General features: G+C 38.3%; 1 protein-coding gene across 1 annotated transcript in view; it reads right to left on the reverse strand.

Annotated features, from left to right (window-relative positions):
- Window positions 1-5,916: 5,916 nt before the first annotated feature.
- aop (anterior open) overlaps window positions 5,917-18,835 on the reverse strand; it is a 26,428-nt gene continuing 13,509 nt past the window's right edge. The window contains exons 2-5 of the mRNA XM_011311457.1: window positions 10,403-10,654; window positions 9,034-9,687; window positions 7,966-8,215; window positions 5,917-7,753 (exon numbers count right to left, since the gene is read on the reverse strand). Of these exons, the coding sequence (XP_011309759.1) occupies window positions 7,474-7,753; window positions 7,966-8,215; window positions 9,034-9,687; window positions 10,403-10,622 (1,404 nt within the window). The 5' untranslated portion in view covers window positions 10,623-10,654 and the 3' untranslated portion in view covers window positions 5,917-7,473. The remainder of the gene's footprint in view (window positions 7,754-7,965; window positions 8,216-9,033; window positions 9,688-10,402; window positions 10,655-18,835) is intronic.

Consider the following 18,835-nt stretch of genomic DNA (forward strand, 5'->3'; position numbering starts at 1 on the left):
GAATCTACTAAAACTGGTGAGAAAAGCTGGCCTAGAATTATAGGGATCAGAAGGACAACGGAGCCACAATAGCCCAGTAGGGGTTCGGTGACAAGAGGGCAGCAAATGCCTATCCGTATTTTTAACCATAACCATAACCATTGGTAGATGTCTCCCAATTGCATAGTGAAAGATTGGGATGGCGATGAGCTCTCAATTTAGCGGGCGAAATGGGCGGGGGGCACAAGAAGTAGAATGAACGCATACCGAAATCATTTTTTTCAAAAGATCTCAACATCAAAATTAAACTCTGCAACGTTCATCCCACTTCTTGTACCTGCCCTTATCTTGCCCGCTAAATTGACGGTTCATCGCCACCTTAATTTTTCGCTATCTAATTCGGAGAGATCTGCCAATTATGAGATAAAGAAATTAAAATTGAAAAAAATCTAAAAAATAGTTGAAGATTTTTCAGAGAAGAAATAGTATATTGCTCACCTAGGGAGGAAAAGTAGACGAGTACCTTCCTCGCCTTCGGCTCGGGTGGTAATTTTGCACGTGGGAAATGCTTGTCTGATTATCCTCCCGAGGGTTGCATACGATGTTTCTGCCGAAATGCGGCGAAAGTGACGTTGAGAATGCTCACTTTCGGCGCATGTAGGCAGAAAATGTAATACATATGCCTCATGTGCTGCGTACGGAATAATTTACATTCAGCATACTTCCCCTCCGCCCCTCCTTCTTTTTATGGTGAAGTGACAGCTGATCACCACCTCAATTCCTCTACACTAGCACCGCCGCGGCCGCGACGTTGATGACATTCTCATCACATGTCAGATCAGGGGTCCCGTTTGATTATAGAATCGAATGAAAAATGATCGATTATCGAAAATAATTTTTTTATTAAAAAAAAAACAAAAATAAATTAGGTTATTAATTATTTATTGGTTACTCATTAGATCATATCCGTTTTTATCTTTGTTTGTCTTAATTGAATAAAATAAAACAGAAATATTCGAATATTACAATTGGCCTTAGCTAAGAAAAGAAAAAGATCTTTAATTCCATTGTTTTTTACATAAAATTAAATTCCAATCATTTAAAAATATGTATATCTATTCTATCTGCATACGGACATTTTTCGAGATTAATGAAAACTTTTAATGAAAAATAAAATACACTTAAAAAATGAAAATATACTCCGTATGAATTTAGTCGCTCATGTGAGTCCACCATGCATTGCCCAAAACTCACCGGAGAATGTGTGCCGCCATATTCAACATGGCGATGAGCATAAACCATGATCGCGCGATCAATGGGACTACACCATGACAGTTTTCACGGGTGAATCTTTTTTATTGGGAAAATAATCTTAAAAATATGTAATAATTTTTCCGAGAACGACTTTGTGAAATAATACCCCACCAACCGCACAGGAAGATATTTTTTTGTATCCCCCCCCCCCCCCCCCCCCCCCGTCAAATCAGATATTTCCAACTTGTGCTTTTGTACAATTATCCTTCCATTTTAATGAAGAAGCGCGGACTTTATATTTTTGGTTTCTTTTTAACTTATTTGACAGCCTACATGCATTTTTGTGGTGCAGCTGTTTCCTGCAGGACTGCACCAATGTTCCAGATGTAAAAAACGCGAAAAAAGCCATCTATACGAGATAATCAGAGACTCCATTCGGCCCTTAATGTAAATAATTATTATGAAAAAAGAATACTGAAGTCTTTTAACCTCAACAATTAGTTGAAATCGTACGGTCCGCTTCTTTTTTGCGCATGCAGCTCTATCCAAGACCCACCATGCACAATGGGTTTAAATGTACGCTCTGCGCTGTTACTAACAGATTGTAGGCTTCAACTTTCGAGACTTTCGATTCGATTCCATATAAATGGCCATCTCCCTTTTGAATAGGATATAAAAAAGGATAAAAAAAAAGAAGAAGAGAGAATTAAGGCTGTTATCTAATTATCTACACTGAGGGAAAAGAGAATTACTCCTCAAAAAATCCTTGTAAAAATACTAGAGTCACGAGCCCACATGAAGCGAGGAAGGGGAATTCGATCACGGACGAGCGATGGGTGAGTCACATGACAAAGCTCCTGGGGGGTGTTAATAGCGCGAGGAATGGAAATAGAAACTGGGAGGGGGGGGGAGGAGAGGATCGAGGTAGAGGACATCGATAGGGACATCTCATACCTAGAGCTGAGCGGGGCCCTGAAGGCACTAAAGAATGGGAAAGCAGCGGGGAGGATGGCATTAGTGGCGAATTTTTGAAAAACCTACCGGAGAGCTGGAAGGTTGAGTTGTGGAAAATCGTGCAGAAGGGATGGGAAGCCGGGATCTTGGTGAAGGGGTGGCAAGTAGCGCGCATCTTCCCCATCCACAAGGGGGGGGACGAAAACGAAGTAGAAAATTATAGGGGGATTTCCCTACTAAACCTGGGATATAAGCTGCTAGCCAGCATCATGGCCAGGCGACTAGGTAGCTGGCTAGAAAGAGAGGGGAAACTCAGGGAGAGCCAGGGGGGCTTCAGAAGAAGAAGGGGAACTAGGGAACAGATTTTCATTTTGAACTCGTTGATCGGAAACAGAATAAAAAACAAGGGAGGTAAGCTCTACACAGCTTTCGTCGATCTGAGAGCAGCGTTCGATACGGTTGACCGAGATCTGCTCTTAGAGAAGATGTGGAAACTGGGTATCAGGGCGCGTTTTTACGAAATGGTAAAAGCGTTCTACGGGTGCACGGAGAATGAAGTCATCACAGGGACGGGGATAACGGGGAGATTCACAACAAGCAAGGGAGTCAGGCAGGGATGTCCTTTGAGCCCAATTCTCTTCAACCTGTTCATCGATGACATTGATGACAGATGGGAGAGGAGAAATGAGGGTGGGTCCGTCATAGGGAAAACAAAAGTCTATTGCCTGAAATACGCAGACGATATCGAAATTGTGGCCGAGGACGCGAGGGGGTTGCAAAACATGTTAGTTACGGCCGAGCGATACTTCACAAAAAATAAACTCGAAATCAACGTAAACAAAACCAAAATCATGGTCTTCAGGGGTGGGGGGCGAAGGAAAAAGGGGGAGCTCTGGATAATTGGTGGGAAGCCAGTGGAAGTGGTGAACAATTTTAAATACCTTGGATACTGGTTCACATCCAGAAACTCAAGGGAGGGGCACATCCGAAAAATGGCCGGCAAAGGGATCAAAGCGACCAATGCAGCATGGGGCATCGCGGCAAGGGCAGGGCTACACACCCTTAAGAATAGGCTATATATCCTGAACACCCTGGGAAAGGCAGGGGCAATGTATGGAACGGAGATCTGGGGACTGAAGAAAAGGCCAGCAATGGAACGAATACAAGGAAGGGTTATAAAAATGGGGATGGGGGTGGCTAGAATAACACCAGATTACCTGTGGAGAGCCGAGAGCGGGAGAGAAAGCGTTATCTTTGAGACCAGAAGGCGAGCGCTCCAATTCTTGGGAGAGGTGAGCAGACTGGAGAAGGACAGATTAGTTCAAATCTGCCTGAGGGAGGAACCGAGGGCGCTAAAGAACCGACACCCCTCGACTTGGGGCAAAGAGCTGGAGGAAGCGCTGGAGGACTGGGAAGTCAACGAATTTACGGAGATCCTAAGCAAGGGGGAACTCGAGAGGAAAGAGTTTAGGGAAAAGACAGAGGAGTACCTAAACAGAGGGAGAGAAAAGACTAGAAGGGAAGACAGGGAGAGGACCAACCATTCTAGGTTCAATCCAATGTACAAGCACTTGAAGGGGAGGGATGATGACGCCTGCTACTGGGAAATGAGGGAGGTCTCATGGGGGGATAAAGTGATGTGGGCGCGACTGCGTTGTGGTAATGTGGGAAAAGCCGGAAACAAAGGCTACGATGACGTATCCTGCAGGATGTGTGCGGGAGCCTCGGAGGACCTTGACCATATCCTGGCCTGTGATGGTATCAAAGGGGGGGCCGTGAAGGAAGCATGGGATAACTGGAAGAAGCTAAGAAGGGGGGAGTCAATTGCGGAGCTACTGGGGGGAAGGCCAATCTCAGAACTTTGCAAATTCTATAGGAAATGGGAGAAATTACTGAGGGTAAGGGAGGGGGAGCAGGCAGGAACACATAGTGCTACCCTATGACAACCCCCTGGATCGTATTTTCACATTGTGTCTATTTTCGACTAGACTGAGGCTTTTGTTCACAGCTAGTCCCATCTAGGATTGAAGGAGTGGAAGCCGAAGGGAAACTGAGAGCTGTAACGAATATTTCACGGCCGAGGAGTACTTTCTTTTAACCGTCTCGATGGCGTGGGTGATGGCACGCGGGTCCCCGGTTATTATTATCCTTTTTCTTTTTCTTTTGTCCTAAGGTACAACGAATAGGACACTCCAAGCCCTCTGATCTCCAGCGAAAAAAGGCCAAAGACGGAGGCAATTAATTAAATAAGTACTAGGCTAAGCTTAAGTTAACGCATAATGCAATGCTATTATTAATATAAGAGCCCTTATGGCGGTTATGTTTTTGTGATGAAAACAGTTTGTAACTAGTTGTAACATGGATGTACTGAATAAGCTTTAAGACAGGGTTTTAGCAGCTAAGGGAAGGGAACAAAAAAAAAATGTAAAGACCCGAAAGGGTATACATATGGAAATATATTATTATTACTAGAGTCACGAGCTCATATGTTTTCTGTGATCAATACATTGATAGAATGAGTCAATTTGGTTTCTTAACAAAAAATCTTGATTTCTGAAAGGTTTTCACGTGCTCAGCCCAACATTATATTTTCCTTGGTCATTTTCAGCTAACGAGTCATTTGAGCAGTTATTTTTCCTCTCAGTACAGAAAAATATTAAATAATAGGGGAAGTCTTGGGCTCGTCGTCAGCGTGCTGGCCCTATGACCAAAGCGTCCCAGTCGCGCAAGTTCGAGTCCCGAAGATGAAGACTTGTTCATTGTCAGAAAACGAACTGATAGCCTCTAGAGTTTAATTATAAGTTGGCTGGTACTGGGAAGGATTGGTAATATCATTGGCCACCATCCAATTAATTGATTAATTTTACTAAATGAACAAAAGTGCACGGGTAATAAGTAGATGAGTTTATATTTACATCGTTTGGAGTGTCTCCATAACAAGTACAATAAAATGGCGCTAATCTATCATTTTACAAGTGATATAATTTGTTTTTTATACACGATACTTGTTTTAGTTATCTTAAAGCCTACTGTTCATATAAACGTGATTTTCACATTTCATCAATTACCAGCAATTATCCTCGGAGTCCTCCCCACAATATCAATGATCCGTTCATCCGTATCTCCCTCTATCCCTCATGGCCGTTAATATGTGTATTATATACAATTTCATAAATGAAAAAAAAGAAAGTAATTGAACATATACATTATATTTCCTCAACTATAGATTTACTTTTAACTATATTATGCTCTCATAAAACTCGTATGATATGGAGGAAGTTCATCTCATTTGTCATTAAATGAGCTTTATATTTCACATTTGAATGTATTCTTCCCCATTTATCCTTACAGAGATCACAGTATACAAGAAGTCAGATACATATTTCAATTTTATTAAATTCGTTTTCACATAGTTCTTTTCGGTTCATTAAATTTTCACTCGCGAATGAATCGCACATTGCGATGTATGTGAAAAAATACACTTAATTCTTAAAATCACGATTTTTCCATATATATTTATTAACGTCCAAATTATCTTATCAACGAGTGGAGATAAGCAACCCCTTTGAATTGTACCTCGGTGGCTCGAATTTTTTTTCTATTTCTTTTTTTTTTCAGAAAAAAAATAGCGAAATAATCGGTCAATAACTATGATTTTTCAGTTTACAAATATCGAATATAAATTTTGGTATTAAAAAATATATGTAATATATTTTATATGTATATATTTATATATAAATTTAAATATAACTCTGGCCCCGGATTTTTTTTTAATAGAATTAATTTTTCCTACGGTTTTTTTTAACCTTTCACCTCACTTCAGATAGAATTTATCTTTATCAAATTGCTTCCTCTCTATTATCAATCTACTTATAATGTATCATTACTCTTACAGTCATTACGAGTAAAAATCTATTTACATTAGCCATATATTTCTTATGTATTTCTAAAAAAAAGTTATAGTCTATCATTGAAATTGCAACCTGCCAAACGTATTTGCACGCTTTTAGTATTAAACAGGACGACAATAAAAAATATTAGAGGATTTAATCCCCTAAAAATGAAAGAGTTAACGTACTGAATGGAAGCTCGATAAGACTAAATTAAAATTTAGGGAGAAGTCGGGGTAGAATGGACGTTTCTATATCGTTAAAATATTGGTTTTCCTTACTATTGTTAATATATATCAATAGGGAATAGACCATATCACATTAATGCTACTGAACTGTATATAAATGGAGCTTGAAATGAACGAGTTTTATTTTGAGATTGATTTCACCGATAGTTCATTCTAGAAGATGAAAAATAGGAAATAAAAATATTCCCATTGTCTAGTGAGAGTTAAATGCGATGTCCATTTTATCCCATCTTCCCCCGTTATTCTCACGTACCCAAATTTCATACTCATTCTCTTTAAGTGATAAGGTAACGTTCTTGGCACAGATTCGGGAGAAAATTAAATGATGCAATTTATTTGATAATTAATATCCCAGGTTCATCTCCTCTTCGAACCCATTTATTGAATGACATTTTATCGTTTCCAAATGTTTTTATCAAAGTTTCTAATAATTTTGAAAAAAAAAACACATTTGGGCAAATTTGTGAGGGAAAATTGAAGGCAAAGTGAAGAATGAACAATCTATTGGAAAACTGATTCATGGAAAATCGATAAAATAACACGCGTTGGAATATTCATGGAAAATCCAACTGGAATCTCATATGGTATTGCAGAACGTATATTAAACCAGATCGTCGGGTTATTCGATTATGGGGTAAAGATGAAGCGTTTCTCTTAAACAATCGGAAAATATTTCAGGAAGGAACGTCCGACCACTCACGGAGATCGAAGAATTTTTTTTTCCTCAAACCACTGTTTCAAAATCGATTTTATTTTATTTTATTTCACTATTCCAATGCTGAAGAGAGGATTGCATATTTTCGGTCCTATGGATCAGTCTTTTCTCGACATAAATTCACATCGAGGCCCAAAAGACACGAGTAAGATAAAACGTTACTAACGTTTTTAATCCTCATTTTACTTATGAATTCTCTTTAGTGGGAATTCACCGAAAAATCATCAATTTTCCCTGAGCATCCAAATACAAGCAAATTATATTCAATTCATATTCGTTGGACGTCAGAGAGAGTATAATTGAGTAAATGCTACCACTCACGTGTTATTTCGTTTTTTTTATCGTTACAAAATAACAACGGGAACGTAACAACGATTGTCAACCAAGAGGGAGAGTAAAATGGTGATATTTCTAGTCGCTGTTAAGTCTCACGTCACTTCCTCTCTTCCGACTCTTGATTAGTTTTAACCAGATTGTAAGCGTGGCTGCGGTATTTTGCTGGTGGATCGAGAAGCGGCAGAGGTTGTACATGTGATTGTTCACACGAGGGTTGGTTCATACTTGACATTGAGAGATCAGTTGGCATGTCAACTTCCGGCTCCATGCCGTTTGATATAGTATTGTCCTCGTCGGGCTCGGATTTTATTCTCATTTGTTGGCGGAGGAGGGATATATTTTTTATATTCTTCAGTTCTGTTGGATTGCGGAGAAACCTGAACGAGAAGAATCCCTGATTAATCTGCCTGACAACTAATTAATTCAATAGATAATCATGGAAGTGTCAAAGAACTGTTTTTATTATGATATCAAAAATTTTAACTAAAAATTCATATTCACTAGCTGTGAAATTAATGCGTGATTTTTAATTGCACAATTGAAGAAAGTCTTTGCATAGATGTGAACCGGTTTTTAGCGATATACTTACTGGTAGCAATGACGTTCTCCCTGGACTTTCCTCAAGATGTTAACTCTGTAGTAATAACGCAGTGCCCTACTCATTTTGTCGTAATTCATTGATAAATGGTTTTTCTGGATTCCCCAGAGTCTTGCGAGTCCAGGAGGATCAACTATTTTGAATACACCAGTTTCTCGACTCTTCCACGCGATATAGTGGGTGTATCTCTGACTGGGATCGTTCAATAATTGCTGTAGGAAATCCCATAAAAGTCTTCCATCTACAAAAAAAAATGAATGTTATCACTGACTAACAAATTTTTACATTCCCAATAAGCGACAATAAAAGGAATAATGTAAGGTGGTCAAACTTCAAAATGAAGGAATGTCTTCACAAGACAAAACAAGAAAGTGTCAATAAAAAACGAAATTTTATTTTTCTCCTGCATCTTGACGTATATATTTCCTTTAAAGAAAAATATATGTATTTATTTATCGCCAAAGAATTAGTTAAAAAAAAAAGAAAAATACTCAAAAGTGAGACGGAGAGAAGCACCATCCGTTTATGTTATTTCATTAAATTGAAAAAAGGTTTCACCTAAAGACAAAAGATCATCTATTCAATTTTATATTTTATTTGAATTGTTGTGTGCATCGCTGTTTTAAACACATAGCTCCAAGTCTCTTGTAATTTCACTCATTACACTATTTGCATAGTAAGACGTCTTTCAAGGAAGGTAGGAAGGAAAAATTTTCGAAATTTTGTCTAGAATTTTTTGCCTTTTGGTAATTAATCATTTCTAGAGACCCAACTAGAAGAGAAAAGGTACTATATCTACGGTATGATAAATTTGGCAATAACTTATTGTTTCAAATACTGCAATCAGTCATTTCAGCGTTTTTTTTTTGTTTTTTATTTTTTATTTCTATAGGAGGGGAAAGCAGTAGGAAAAAAATGTTATGATATGTTCTTGAAGCTAAATTTTAAGATACAAATAAAGAGACGTCATCTCACCACTTGAAACTTTAACTTTAATTCTCACCCGAGAGCCAATAGAGAGGCCAGTAGATTGGAATAACAATAAAGAAAAAAACTTACTCGTATTAGGTTCGGGTGAATCGCTGGGGAAGAATTCCCGTGCATTAGAGCCAGGCCGAAAGCCCCCAGGCGTAAGTGGCATCAATTGGGACGATAAAGTGGGACTCGGTTGGTCCTTAACACAAACTTCACTAAGCCTCTGAGCAGTAAGTGCCGTTGGTGTTGCTGGTGGGCTGCCGCTGCCCTGCTGATTATCCTCATCAGAGTCACTCTTATAAATCTGCGTATGTCCATTCTCAGTGTGGCCCGGTGACCCGGCCTGACTGTCCACCGAAGGTGCTGGCGATAGTGTCACAGAGTTGGCTGACATGAGTGATGCTAAATTAGCAGCGTATGGATTCTCAACCCACGTTGGCGTTGGTGGATGGGAGTGTGGACTCAATGGATATGCCGATGGCCGTGTGGGTGTCACTGGACTGCTCGGCATACATCTTTGAAGTTGATTGAAATCACGTGCTAACATACCAAGGACATTGTGAAGTACGTCACCGGCTCCTGGGCATCTCTCTCCGAAATCAGATTTTGTCAGAAGACAAAGGGCTTTACCATTCATTTGAAACATATCCATGTCGATTGAAGGGAGCTCGAATTCTCGCTCTGCCCAACGGAGAAACGTTGTCACATCGTCACGAGACCATACACGAGGATCTGAAGCTATTTTCAATGCACAAATACAAAGGAACTATTCAATTTCGTCGGATTGGCAACATTTAAAGGGAGAAATATATCTTGTAATAATCATTCAATAAAAGGAATGAAATTGATAAGAAAAATGTGTTGTTAAATATTAAAGTTTACTAAAAAATTATAAAAAATACGTAGCTTATCATGATATGACACATTGCATTTGTGGCCGTAATTATATATCACATATATAATGAGCTACATATTTTTTATTATTTTTTAGTAAAGTTGGTAGACCCCTTTTAAACAATATTACTCTTTAGGGCTCTTCAATAATTTTACCTCTTTTTTTCCTTATTTCTTTATATCCATTCGAGTGCTTCACCCGACACAAGTTTAATCCTAAATTTTAATATATTTTAGGCTAAAAAGATCAAATTTAAACAAAAGATGACGTTCGACAGATGGTCCACCAGGGCCTTAACATGAAATTTCTTATTTTTACTTTTTTCATTTCATTTGAAATTAAGTTATGTTGTTTTGACCTGAGGCCCCCTATATATTTATATATTTTTTTCTAGAGTTCATTGTAAAAAAAAATCACGATATTCTGAAGAATCTTTCTTAATAAGTTGTCAACTGCTGTTCCTCTAAAGTTGGTTTCATGTGTTGCGGAAAGGGAAATTTTCCGTGGCGCATACAATTAACCCGTGTTTGCTATGGAAAGGAAAGGAAAAAAACTCACCGAGACTGGATGGCAAGTGGTTCTTAAAATCGAGCAGTGAACCAGATGATGGATGTGAGGCGGGTGGAAAACTCATGGTGGGTCCATATCGCCATAGCAAATCTGTGGGACTGAAAGGAAGGGATATCCCTGGTGGGAGACGTGAGTCCATTCCCGTCATGCCGCCAGCGGCGGTGACTGGCGGTAGCTGTGGCAATTGGATCGTCGACACTAGTTTCATAACACTTATGTAGTCCCAGGTATCGGCACGTGCTGGAAAATATAAAAATTCCATATGAAGGGAAAATTAAAAATAACAGAGACATAGATAGCCATCAATGAGTGGTCATGACGTCAAAGAAAATACAGGTGAGACAATAAACGACGAAAAATAAGACAATTAAGCAGTTAGTGTATGCGGCATTTGTGTGTTATCGCTTGGAATAATGACCTTGTTATCAGTAGAAACTAAAGAGAATAACCGCGAGTAACAGAAAAAGAAGTAACAAATTCTTTCTTCATCGATGATGATGGGAAAGGGTGAATTATCATAAGCTGAATTATCATAGAATGTGAAGGTCTCAAAGTTTATAAGAGGTAAAACAACGAGACGGTGCGAGAGGCGGGCAGGAAGACTGGTATCCGTTCTCCGTCCCGGATTTGCATACCATATTTCCATCGACGTCGAAGGCGCTTCCGCTTTAATACCAAAACGACCTCCAACAGGAAGAAAGAGCCAAGAGAGCTTGCCTTTTAATCGTATCAACCTTCGACGCTTTTTTTCCTTTTGTTCAATTTTTTAATCGTTTTTATTGAATTTAATTATTGAATTCAATTATTTCCGCCTTGCTGAGAATAAGTGTTGCTCAAGTTGCGGAAAAAACGAATTGCAAATGAATAATTGTCATCTCAGTACAAATGAATATCCGTTAATGATGAAGCAATTAACTAAATCGGATAGACCAACTCAATGCCGCAGGGTTCAACTAAATATACTTTTTAAGAGTAGGCGCGCCAGCGCGCAGTTTGAAACGATTTCTGTAAGAATGTTTGTAATCTCGCGCTACTTTAGGCGGACCAATAAGGAATCGCGGCTTCATGATTTCGAGATTTTCGAGATAATCGATTGTGTCAAGCGTGTCCCTTTTAGAATAGGAATAGGAATAGGATAAGAACTAATAGGTGTGAGCTAGGAATGGTTGACATATTAGTTGTCTTATATATAAGAATGAATTTCGAAGTTTAAGAGAAAAACTCTGAAAGGAGATGAAAGAAATCAATTAATAGCGCATGCAACAATAAACGCTGGAGCATCAGCATCAGCATCAGCATCGGCATCGGCATCGGATTGGCCATGACGTGGAAGATGGCAATTTCCTGGTGCGAGAGACAACGGCACATCGACCTTCGCGTGCCAGGAGTCCGCCTTTTTCTCAGTGCTCTCTCTTCCTCACAACTTTTTATTCTCCTCCTCTCAGCTATACATTGCCACCGCGCCTTCCATATCCAACTCCTCTATTTCTCTTTGGCGTACGATAACACTTGCTACTTATTATCTCTCATCCTCCTGTTCCTCACTGCTCCTCACTGAATTTACCATTCCATTGCCTCCTCTATCAACGTGAAACCTTTGGCTCGGGGCTCTCGACTCTTACGCAAGAAAGGTAACATAACAGACCAGATTCCCCTGTAGCGGTTGCGTTCCTCTGGGTTCGCTCCCATCATCTAATACAACCAGAAACTCGGGCGCTTTTTGCTTTTTCCATTGAACACCAATTGCCTTCGGCCATTCCTCCACTTACATTCACCAGTCTGCCATCTTACAAAAGTCCTAAACATTTAGCCTACTTTTTCCTAAACTTCCAATGACATTCAAACTATGCCATTTTACTTGTCCAACAAAAACAAATTAATCAAAATTTTATTGCTCATCCCTCTGATAAATGTATTAGTTGCTGTAGTTTGCAATATGAAAACCGATGAAAAATTTATCAAGAACTTCTCACTACTAATTACACCATCCGTAATCACTATTGACGATCAATGATAAATCGATCATCATTCGAGTGTCATTTTTTCTACCAACAATAATTTCCATAATCTAATCACTGGAGCAATAAAAAAAACTTAACACATTCATACGTCATCCATACATAATCTCTCTTGTTTACCCCGCATCCCATTGGAAGCTAGCATCGTAAATAAACTTCCGGTTTCCCTGCCTTTTAATGCCCCCTTTAATGCCCATAAAAAGAATCGTTTTTTATCATCAGGGGGAGAAAAAAAACTTGAAGAATTACTCTCAACTATCTCGATGAATAATTTTCGCAAGAAGGTTCTATAAATGATCGTGTGATAAAAAAAATATACATTCTCGCTGCGGGGAGAGGTGGAGGCACGTATATATGGAGGATAGAGGGGCTAGGGGGAAATATAGTGTGCGAGGTCGACATACGGGATCGCCTTAATCGACTTGTCGGAAGTCGATACAGCAAAAGGTCCCACGTTTGAAGCGCGACCTCGTCGTTTGAACAGTTAGCTTGGTCCAGCCTCTAAGTCAGGCCAGGTCAAATTATTTTTTTTCTTCATTTATATTTTTTTCCATAGAGAGGGAAATGAGAGGCCGTACGTTACTTTCTGGGAAAACCGTTTTCTTGAGAAAATCATGTTAATCGTTAAATTTGCACGCCTTAGTGGCGTAATAGAAGGGGGGGGGGGGAAGCGTGGAAAAAAGTTCTCGGCTCTTTCAAATAATTTTTGGAGACTCGTATGATTATTCGATTATTTAGACATTACATATTATTGTTCATTCATTAGACATTTGCTTGCAGATGGGTGGCTTGTTTGTAGGGTGTAATAGATTTTAAGAATAAACGAGAAATTATGTCAATGGATGAAGTGAATCGTAAGAGGAAATTATTCATTACAATTGTTCCTACAAAGTTAACATGGGATTCATATACCCAATTCAAAATCACAAGGTATAAATGCATGTCAGCTTAACGGCAAGGCGTACTTTTAGTAATGTTAGGGTCATGCGTTCGAATTTCGGTTGGGGCGGTCATTTTTAAGTTAACTATAATTAGGATTTTTCAGCGATTAATTCATGAACGATTCATAAATGGGGTTAAATGTGAATGATATCGGTGATAAAAAATTCATTCATTTTATTTTTTTATCATTCCCACCAATAATCGGTACATAAAGTGAAGGATTAGTTAGCCATTAAATCCCAAGCTTCGAAATTATAATTGAGCCAGTCGTGACGAAAACCGTTTGCCCAGTTATGGGCCATTAACGGCTGCATACGCTGGGCCATGCTAGCGTCCCTTGATTGGGCCTGAGTTATCGTTCGGGATGCAGCCCAATCATGGACCACTTTTTAAGCTAAACGTTGAACCAAGCGTTGACCATTGGTTGGCCCAGGCCTCAACCCCTACTTGGGTAAGCGAAACCCCGCAATCAAAAAGAGCAACTCGATACATTTGTTTTAAAGCGTGTCCCTTTTAGAATAGGATTGGAAAATATAGAGAATGCATTATACTATTATTCGATGCGATTAAGAAACTATTGTAAACAACTTTCCAAGCCTGAAATGAATTGGTTTTGATTTTGATGATTGAAAAAAAAAACGATTAATCAATATATTTTAAAAATAAATACCGATTTTTGGCAAAAATTTTACCGCATGAAGCTACTGGCTGGATTCTGATCCTATCAAGATTAAATTATCCGATTCAGTTGCTTTGAATAAAGATTCTTTGAGTGACTCAAAATGTTTTCATGTTCTGACAACATAGATAAATATTTTCAAAACTCTACAATCAATTGGGTTCGAATTGGTGTAAAGTTCATTTCAATTTAACTTGCCAAAAATGTTATTAAATACAATTTAATTATGTTTCAAAATTCAATTTTGCAAAGTATTATCAAGCTGTTGAATCGAACTTTTGGATTCCACAATGTAAACAAATGGAATTTATACATTCAATATTTCAGAACTGCGAAAAAATCATAAATTAATATTTTAATATAATTTAGACTTAAATTTAAACTTTCATTTGAAACCTTGAATTTTTACTTTTTCTCCAATGGAAGGAGCTAACGAAAGAAAGCACGTAAAAGCAGGCCCAAAAATTATAATAAACGTTATTACATTATAAACGTATATAAGCTGATGGAAAACACAGCAAATAATTGAATTGACTTTAGCAAATGCCATTTTTTGAGAGAAACAATGGTTTTTTTGTCAGTATAAAGGCCTAAAATACGACATTCTAATGTGTGTAATGATAGGTGATAGGTGCGGTGGCTCAATACCCATTGGTTTTTTAAACTGGCAAACGATGTCATGGAGTTAACATGCTTTATTCATACGACCACGCGAGGGAGCTTTACATAATGCATTTCGACGTGGGGCCAGGGGGAAGGAGACTAGAGGTGAGGTGAGGTGAGGTACAACACCAACAACTCACTCCTCCACCACTAAAACTCCTCGAGTCAACGGGCTATCGAGTCTCTCTCCGGGTATAGGTCTCCCTCGTCTCGCTTTCTCAAAACGAAAACGTAAGAATGGCGCAATCCGGAAGCAATGCTTTTGCCGCTTTAACTCGCGTATTATTGAGCACCACTGACTTGATTCTGCGATACTTAGAGAAGGCAAAGAGGCAAAGAGGGAAAGAGTTGCGCTACAGCACGATCTCCTCCAGCCGGCAAGAAGTTACGCTCCTGGGGAAGAGTATAGTGACCTCTCCTCTTGGTTGTTTTTTTCCTCTCCATCTTCCTCTCTCTTTCCTCTGTTTTATCTTTCATTCCGCCTTTTCAAACTGTTTTCAACCTTTGGGCTATGTGTGTTCTCTCTCAGTCATTCGCTTAAATGGCTTTAATAATGTCACTTGTGCAATTGCCCTCTGGGATGAGGAGAATAAAAAATAAAGAATAGAGGTGACGTTATTTGTAGCTTCCTCATTTTCTCAAATGCAACGCGAGAATCTTGTAAAATTTTTTTAGACAATTAGGGAAACTGTGACATTCATTGTAATCATTATACTTTTTCGTTGTATCCCATCGGCTACTGAAAGCTATTATTATATATGGTTTATTAAATTTATCATAATTAACGTTAAAATTGTTGTTTAGGCGACAATTTTACCTCGCTATACTACACTTTTTTTCAAATTAAGTCGTGGTAATAATAATGAATTAATACACTATTTACTGAAGGGTTTTGACTGCAAATATTATATAATATTATATTTCAAATCATGATCTTGTAATAAGGAAATTACAATGTTAACGATTGTTTTTAGAAATTTCGTTTACGTGTCAAGAGCGTGCTTATGTGCTCTCAAAGGTACTATCAAAAATTGTTTATGAATTATATTGATTGTCAGAAACTAGAGAGTAATTACTACAAAACCAGTCCATAATGACACTTTTTCTCATAAAATCACAAATTTTGGGAGATTAATTGTCAATAAATGATAATTAATTAATGAACTATTCACCAAGTGAAAATTTTTAATTGCAAATGCCTCACTGAGGTCTTGAATTGAGGTTTGATAAGGAAACAAAAATGATGGTCTTTTCTACACTGAGGATTCATTCCACTCGTGTCGAGAGTTTGCGGCAATAGAGAATCTTTTGTTGGTCTCCCAATGTTTCTTTTTTTAATTCTGGTTTTGCGTGTTTCTTTTTACCAATAGTTTTCAAATACCAGCACGTACAACACGAGGGGCTTTTGGGCTCAGTACCATGAATGACAATATACACATGGCCTGTAGAATCAAATGTACGTGACCATGATATTCAAGTGGTGTCACAAAGTATCGAATTCAAATACGATATTTCAAGTTTTCCAAGTGTTGAAAAAATTGAAATATTGAAGATTAAGATTGAATCGCACATTATCCTGATTTCCAGGCTACATCGTACATTTTTCAAAACGGATGATTGAAGAAAATCGTATGGATATTCATTTCGCTATGAAAACCATTTAATTTTAAGTTGATCCAACTACAATTGATAATATCACAAAATCACGTATATTCAATTTTCGGAACCCCTAACAAAAAGAAATTCAAACGACTTCCCCCCTCCCAAGCAAATGAGATAACAACGGTGTGAACTGGGTTAAAAACCGCTCCACAAAAAGGAGTGAAAAAACAAAACCCTCACCATATACATCACGAAAATTACGCAATAGCCTCCGCAGCTCCAGCTAAACTCGACTACCGTACCATTCTCAAATAAGGAAGCCGTAAGCGTGTACACGAGTAGAGATGCCCTGGCACCGATTTCCAAGTCAGCGCCACGTGCAGAAAGAGGGGAACCCCATTGGATCGTGCGAGCCTCTCCTTGTCTCGATGATACAACCGGCAAGTATATAAAACATTAAAATAATAGGAAGAAAAATGGGAGTGAGATCGAAATACTTGCACCACCCGACCCCTGTTTCGCACCACAATACTAAACTATTACTAACCATTCTTTATTAAATACTACATCTAATATACACAATATATACAGTTATTCACAAAACGATAAAAAGAGTTATATAAAAAAATTCATGAAATAGTCTGAAAAACAATTAGTGACCCACATTTTCCAAACATTATTCGAACTCGAGATTGGTAACTCGTCATTGAAAATCTATTATTGTACATAAATGTTTCTGAACTAATTTTTATAAATATAAATTCTCAGTCTAATTGATTTTTAATGACATAAGAAATTTGTTGCGTCATATATTGAAATTCATTCGTTTAGAAAAACATCTATTTACTTACGATCAGATCTTTTTTTCTCAATGAGAATTTAGATGAAATGCAAATAATTAAATGGAATTGTATTAAATTTAATGAAAGTTTTCAATAGAATTTCAATTGTGCCCGAAATTTCGTGAATTTCCACCAGTGAAGCATATTTTAAGTAGCGAGCAATCGTTATTACAAAGACGATGTAATATCCTTGTGAAAAAAAATATATTAAAAAAATCAATATTTTCATATATGTCTGATGTTTTTATTGCGAACGGAGTAGAGGCGAGTTGAACCAGGAAGGTCCTTGACGCTTCGACGAGTCGACTACAAGTTGAGATTTATGACAATATAAGGAACGCTGGTCTGCGTAATCCCCTCCAAACCCCCTACTTATATTCACCTAGTAGGTTCTTCCTCCTTTGCCTCGTCTGATTCCAAGATCTCAGGCACCCCCTTTTCCTTCTCTGTCGGGTGTCACCGCCGACCACCCTTCCGGGTTTGCCACCTTTTTCCTCCTTCCACCACTATTTGTGTAGATTATTTTTCTCTTCTTGTGCTTAAGGCCCTGCTAGAGCTGCTAGAGCCGTTACTACCGCTCGGCTTCGGTGTGCACCGTGTGCATTTTGTCGCGAGGAAAATTGTTTCTCATGATGGCGTCATTTCAGATTCGAACCTCAGATCAAGCATTATGTCGTCTGGTAACTATGACAATATATGACAATAACAGTCCTCTCTTTTTAACTGCATCTTTTTTTCCGCTTGGTTTCTAATTGTTTACTAGTATTTACCGACTCAATGTAGAATTCTCTGCGAGGCGATTCATCTTTCAGTAGGCAGGATTATGTCATGTTTGGGGGGTCGGAAGGGGGGGGGGGGGGCTACTTTTAGGGCACTTAAGGGGTGAAAATTTTGCAATGTACAAGGACTAAATGGTCATATCAAGTGATATGTTTGTACAGTATTTTGCAGTATTTTACATTTTCCAAAAAAGTCATAACAAAATGAATAAACAACTTCTAATGATGAGTTGAAAAAAAATCTTATTTGCCATAAAAAAAAAATGGTTGTTCAATCGGAATCAATCAACTCTGCAAGCTGGCTGAACAGTTGTCAACTCTTCCCCCTTTGCCATGCCGCAGGAAAAAACAAAGGCTATTGGACTCGGCATAACTCGCCCAGTCAACCGACATGTTCGGGTGGAATCGGCTTATAGATTTAAAGCGACGGGGGTGGTACATGCAAGAGGGTGCAGGGGAAGATGAGACAACCGGCGACACCGAGAAACACCAACGCAACGCGCAACATGAGAAAAAGTGTTATGCATTTGAGGGGACAACCGCGGCCCCCAGGGTCTACCGGTAGAATGCTCAAGTCGTTGGAGTTACGCATGCGCTGGATTACGCGGTCAGGCATAATCGCTGGTTAGGCCTGCGCCAGCGTAAACACTTGCTGGCTATTGTGTTGTAATTCTTTGTTGAATCAGTATACGAACTAGTGCATACTCGATATAGTGTATTCAATAGACACAATTGTCAAAATCTTGAAAAGCCTATCTACCTACATATTTATTATTTCAACGTTTCTTGTTGATTATTGATATTATTATTATTATTATTATTATTATTATTATTATTATTATTATTATTATTATTATTATTATTACTATTATTATTATTATTATTATTATTATTAT

Source organism: Fopius arisanus, unplaced genomic scaffold (genome assembly GCF_000806365.1).
Source record: "Fopius arisanus strain USDA-PBARC FA_bdor unplaced genomic scaffold, ASM80636v1 scaffold00089, whole genome shotgun sequence".
In the NCBI taxonomy this organism is placed as follows: domain Eukaryota; kingdom Metazoa; phylum Arthropoda; class Insecta; order Hymenoptera; family Braconidae; genus Fopius; species Fopius arisanus.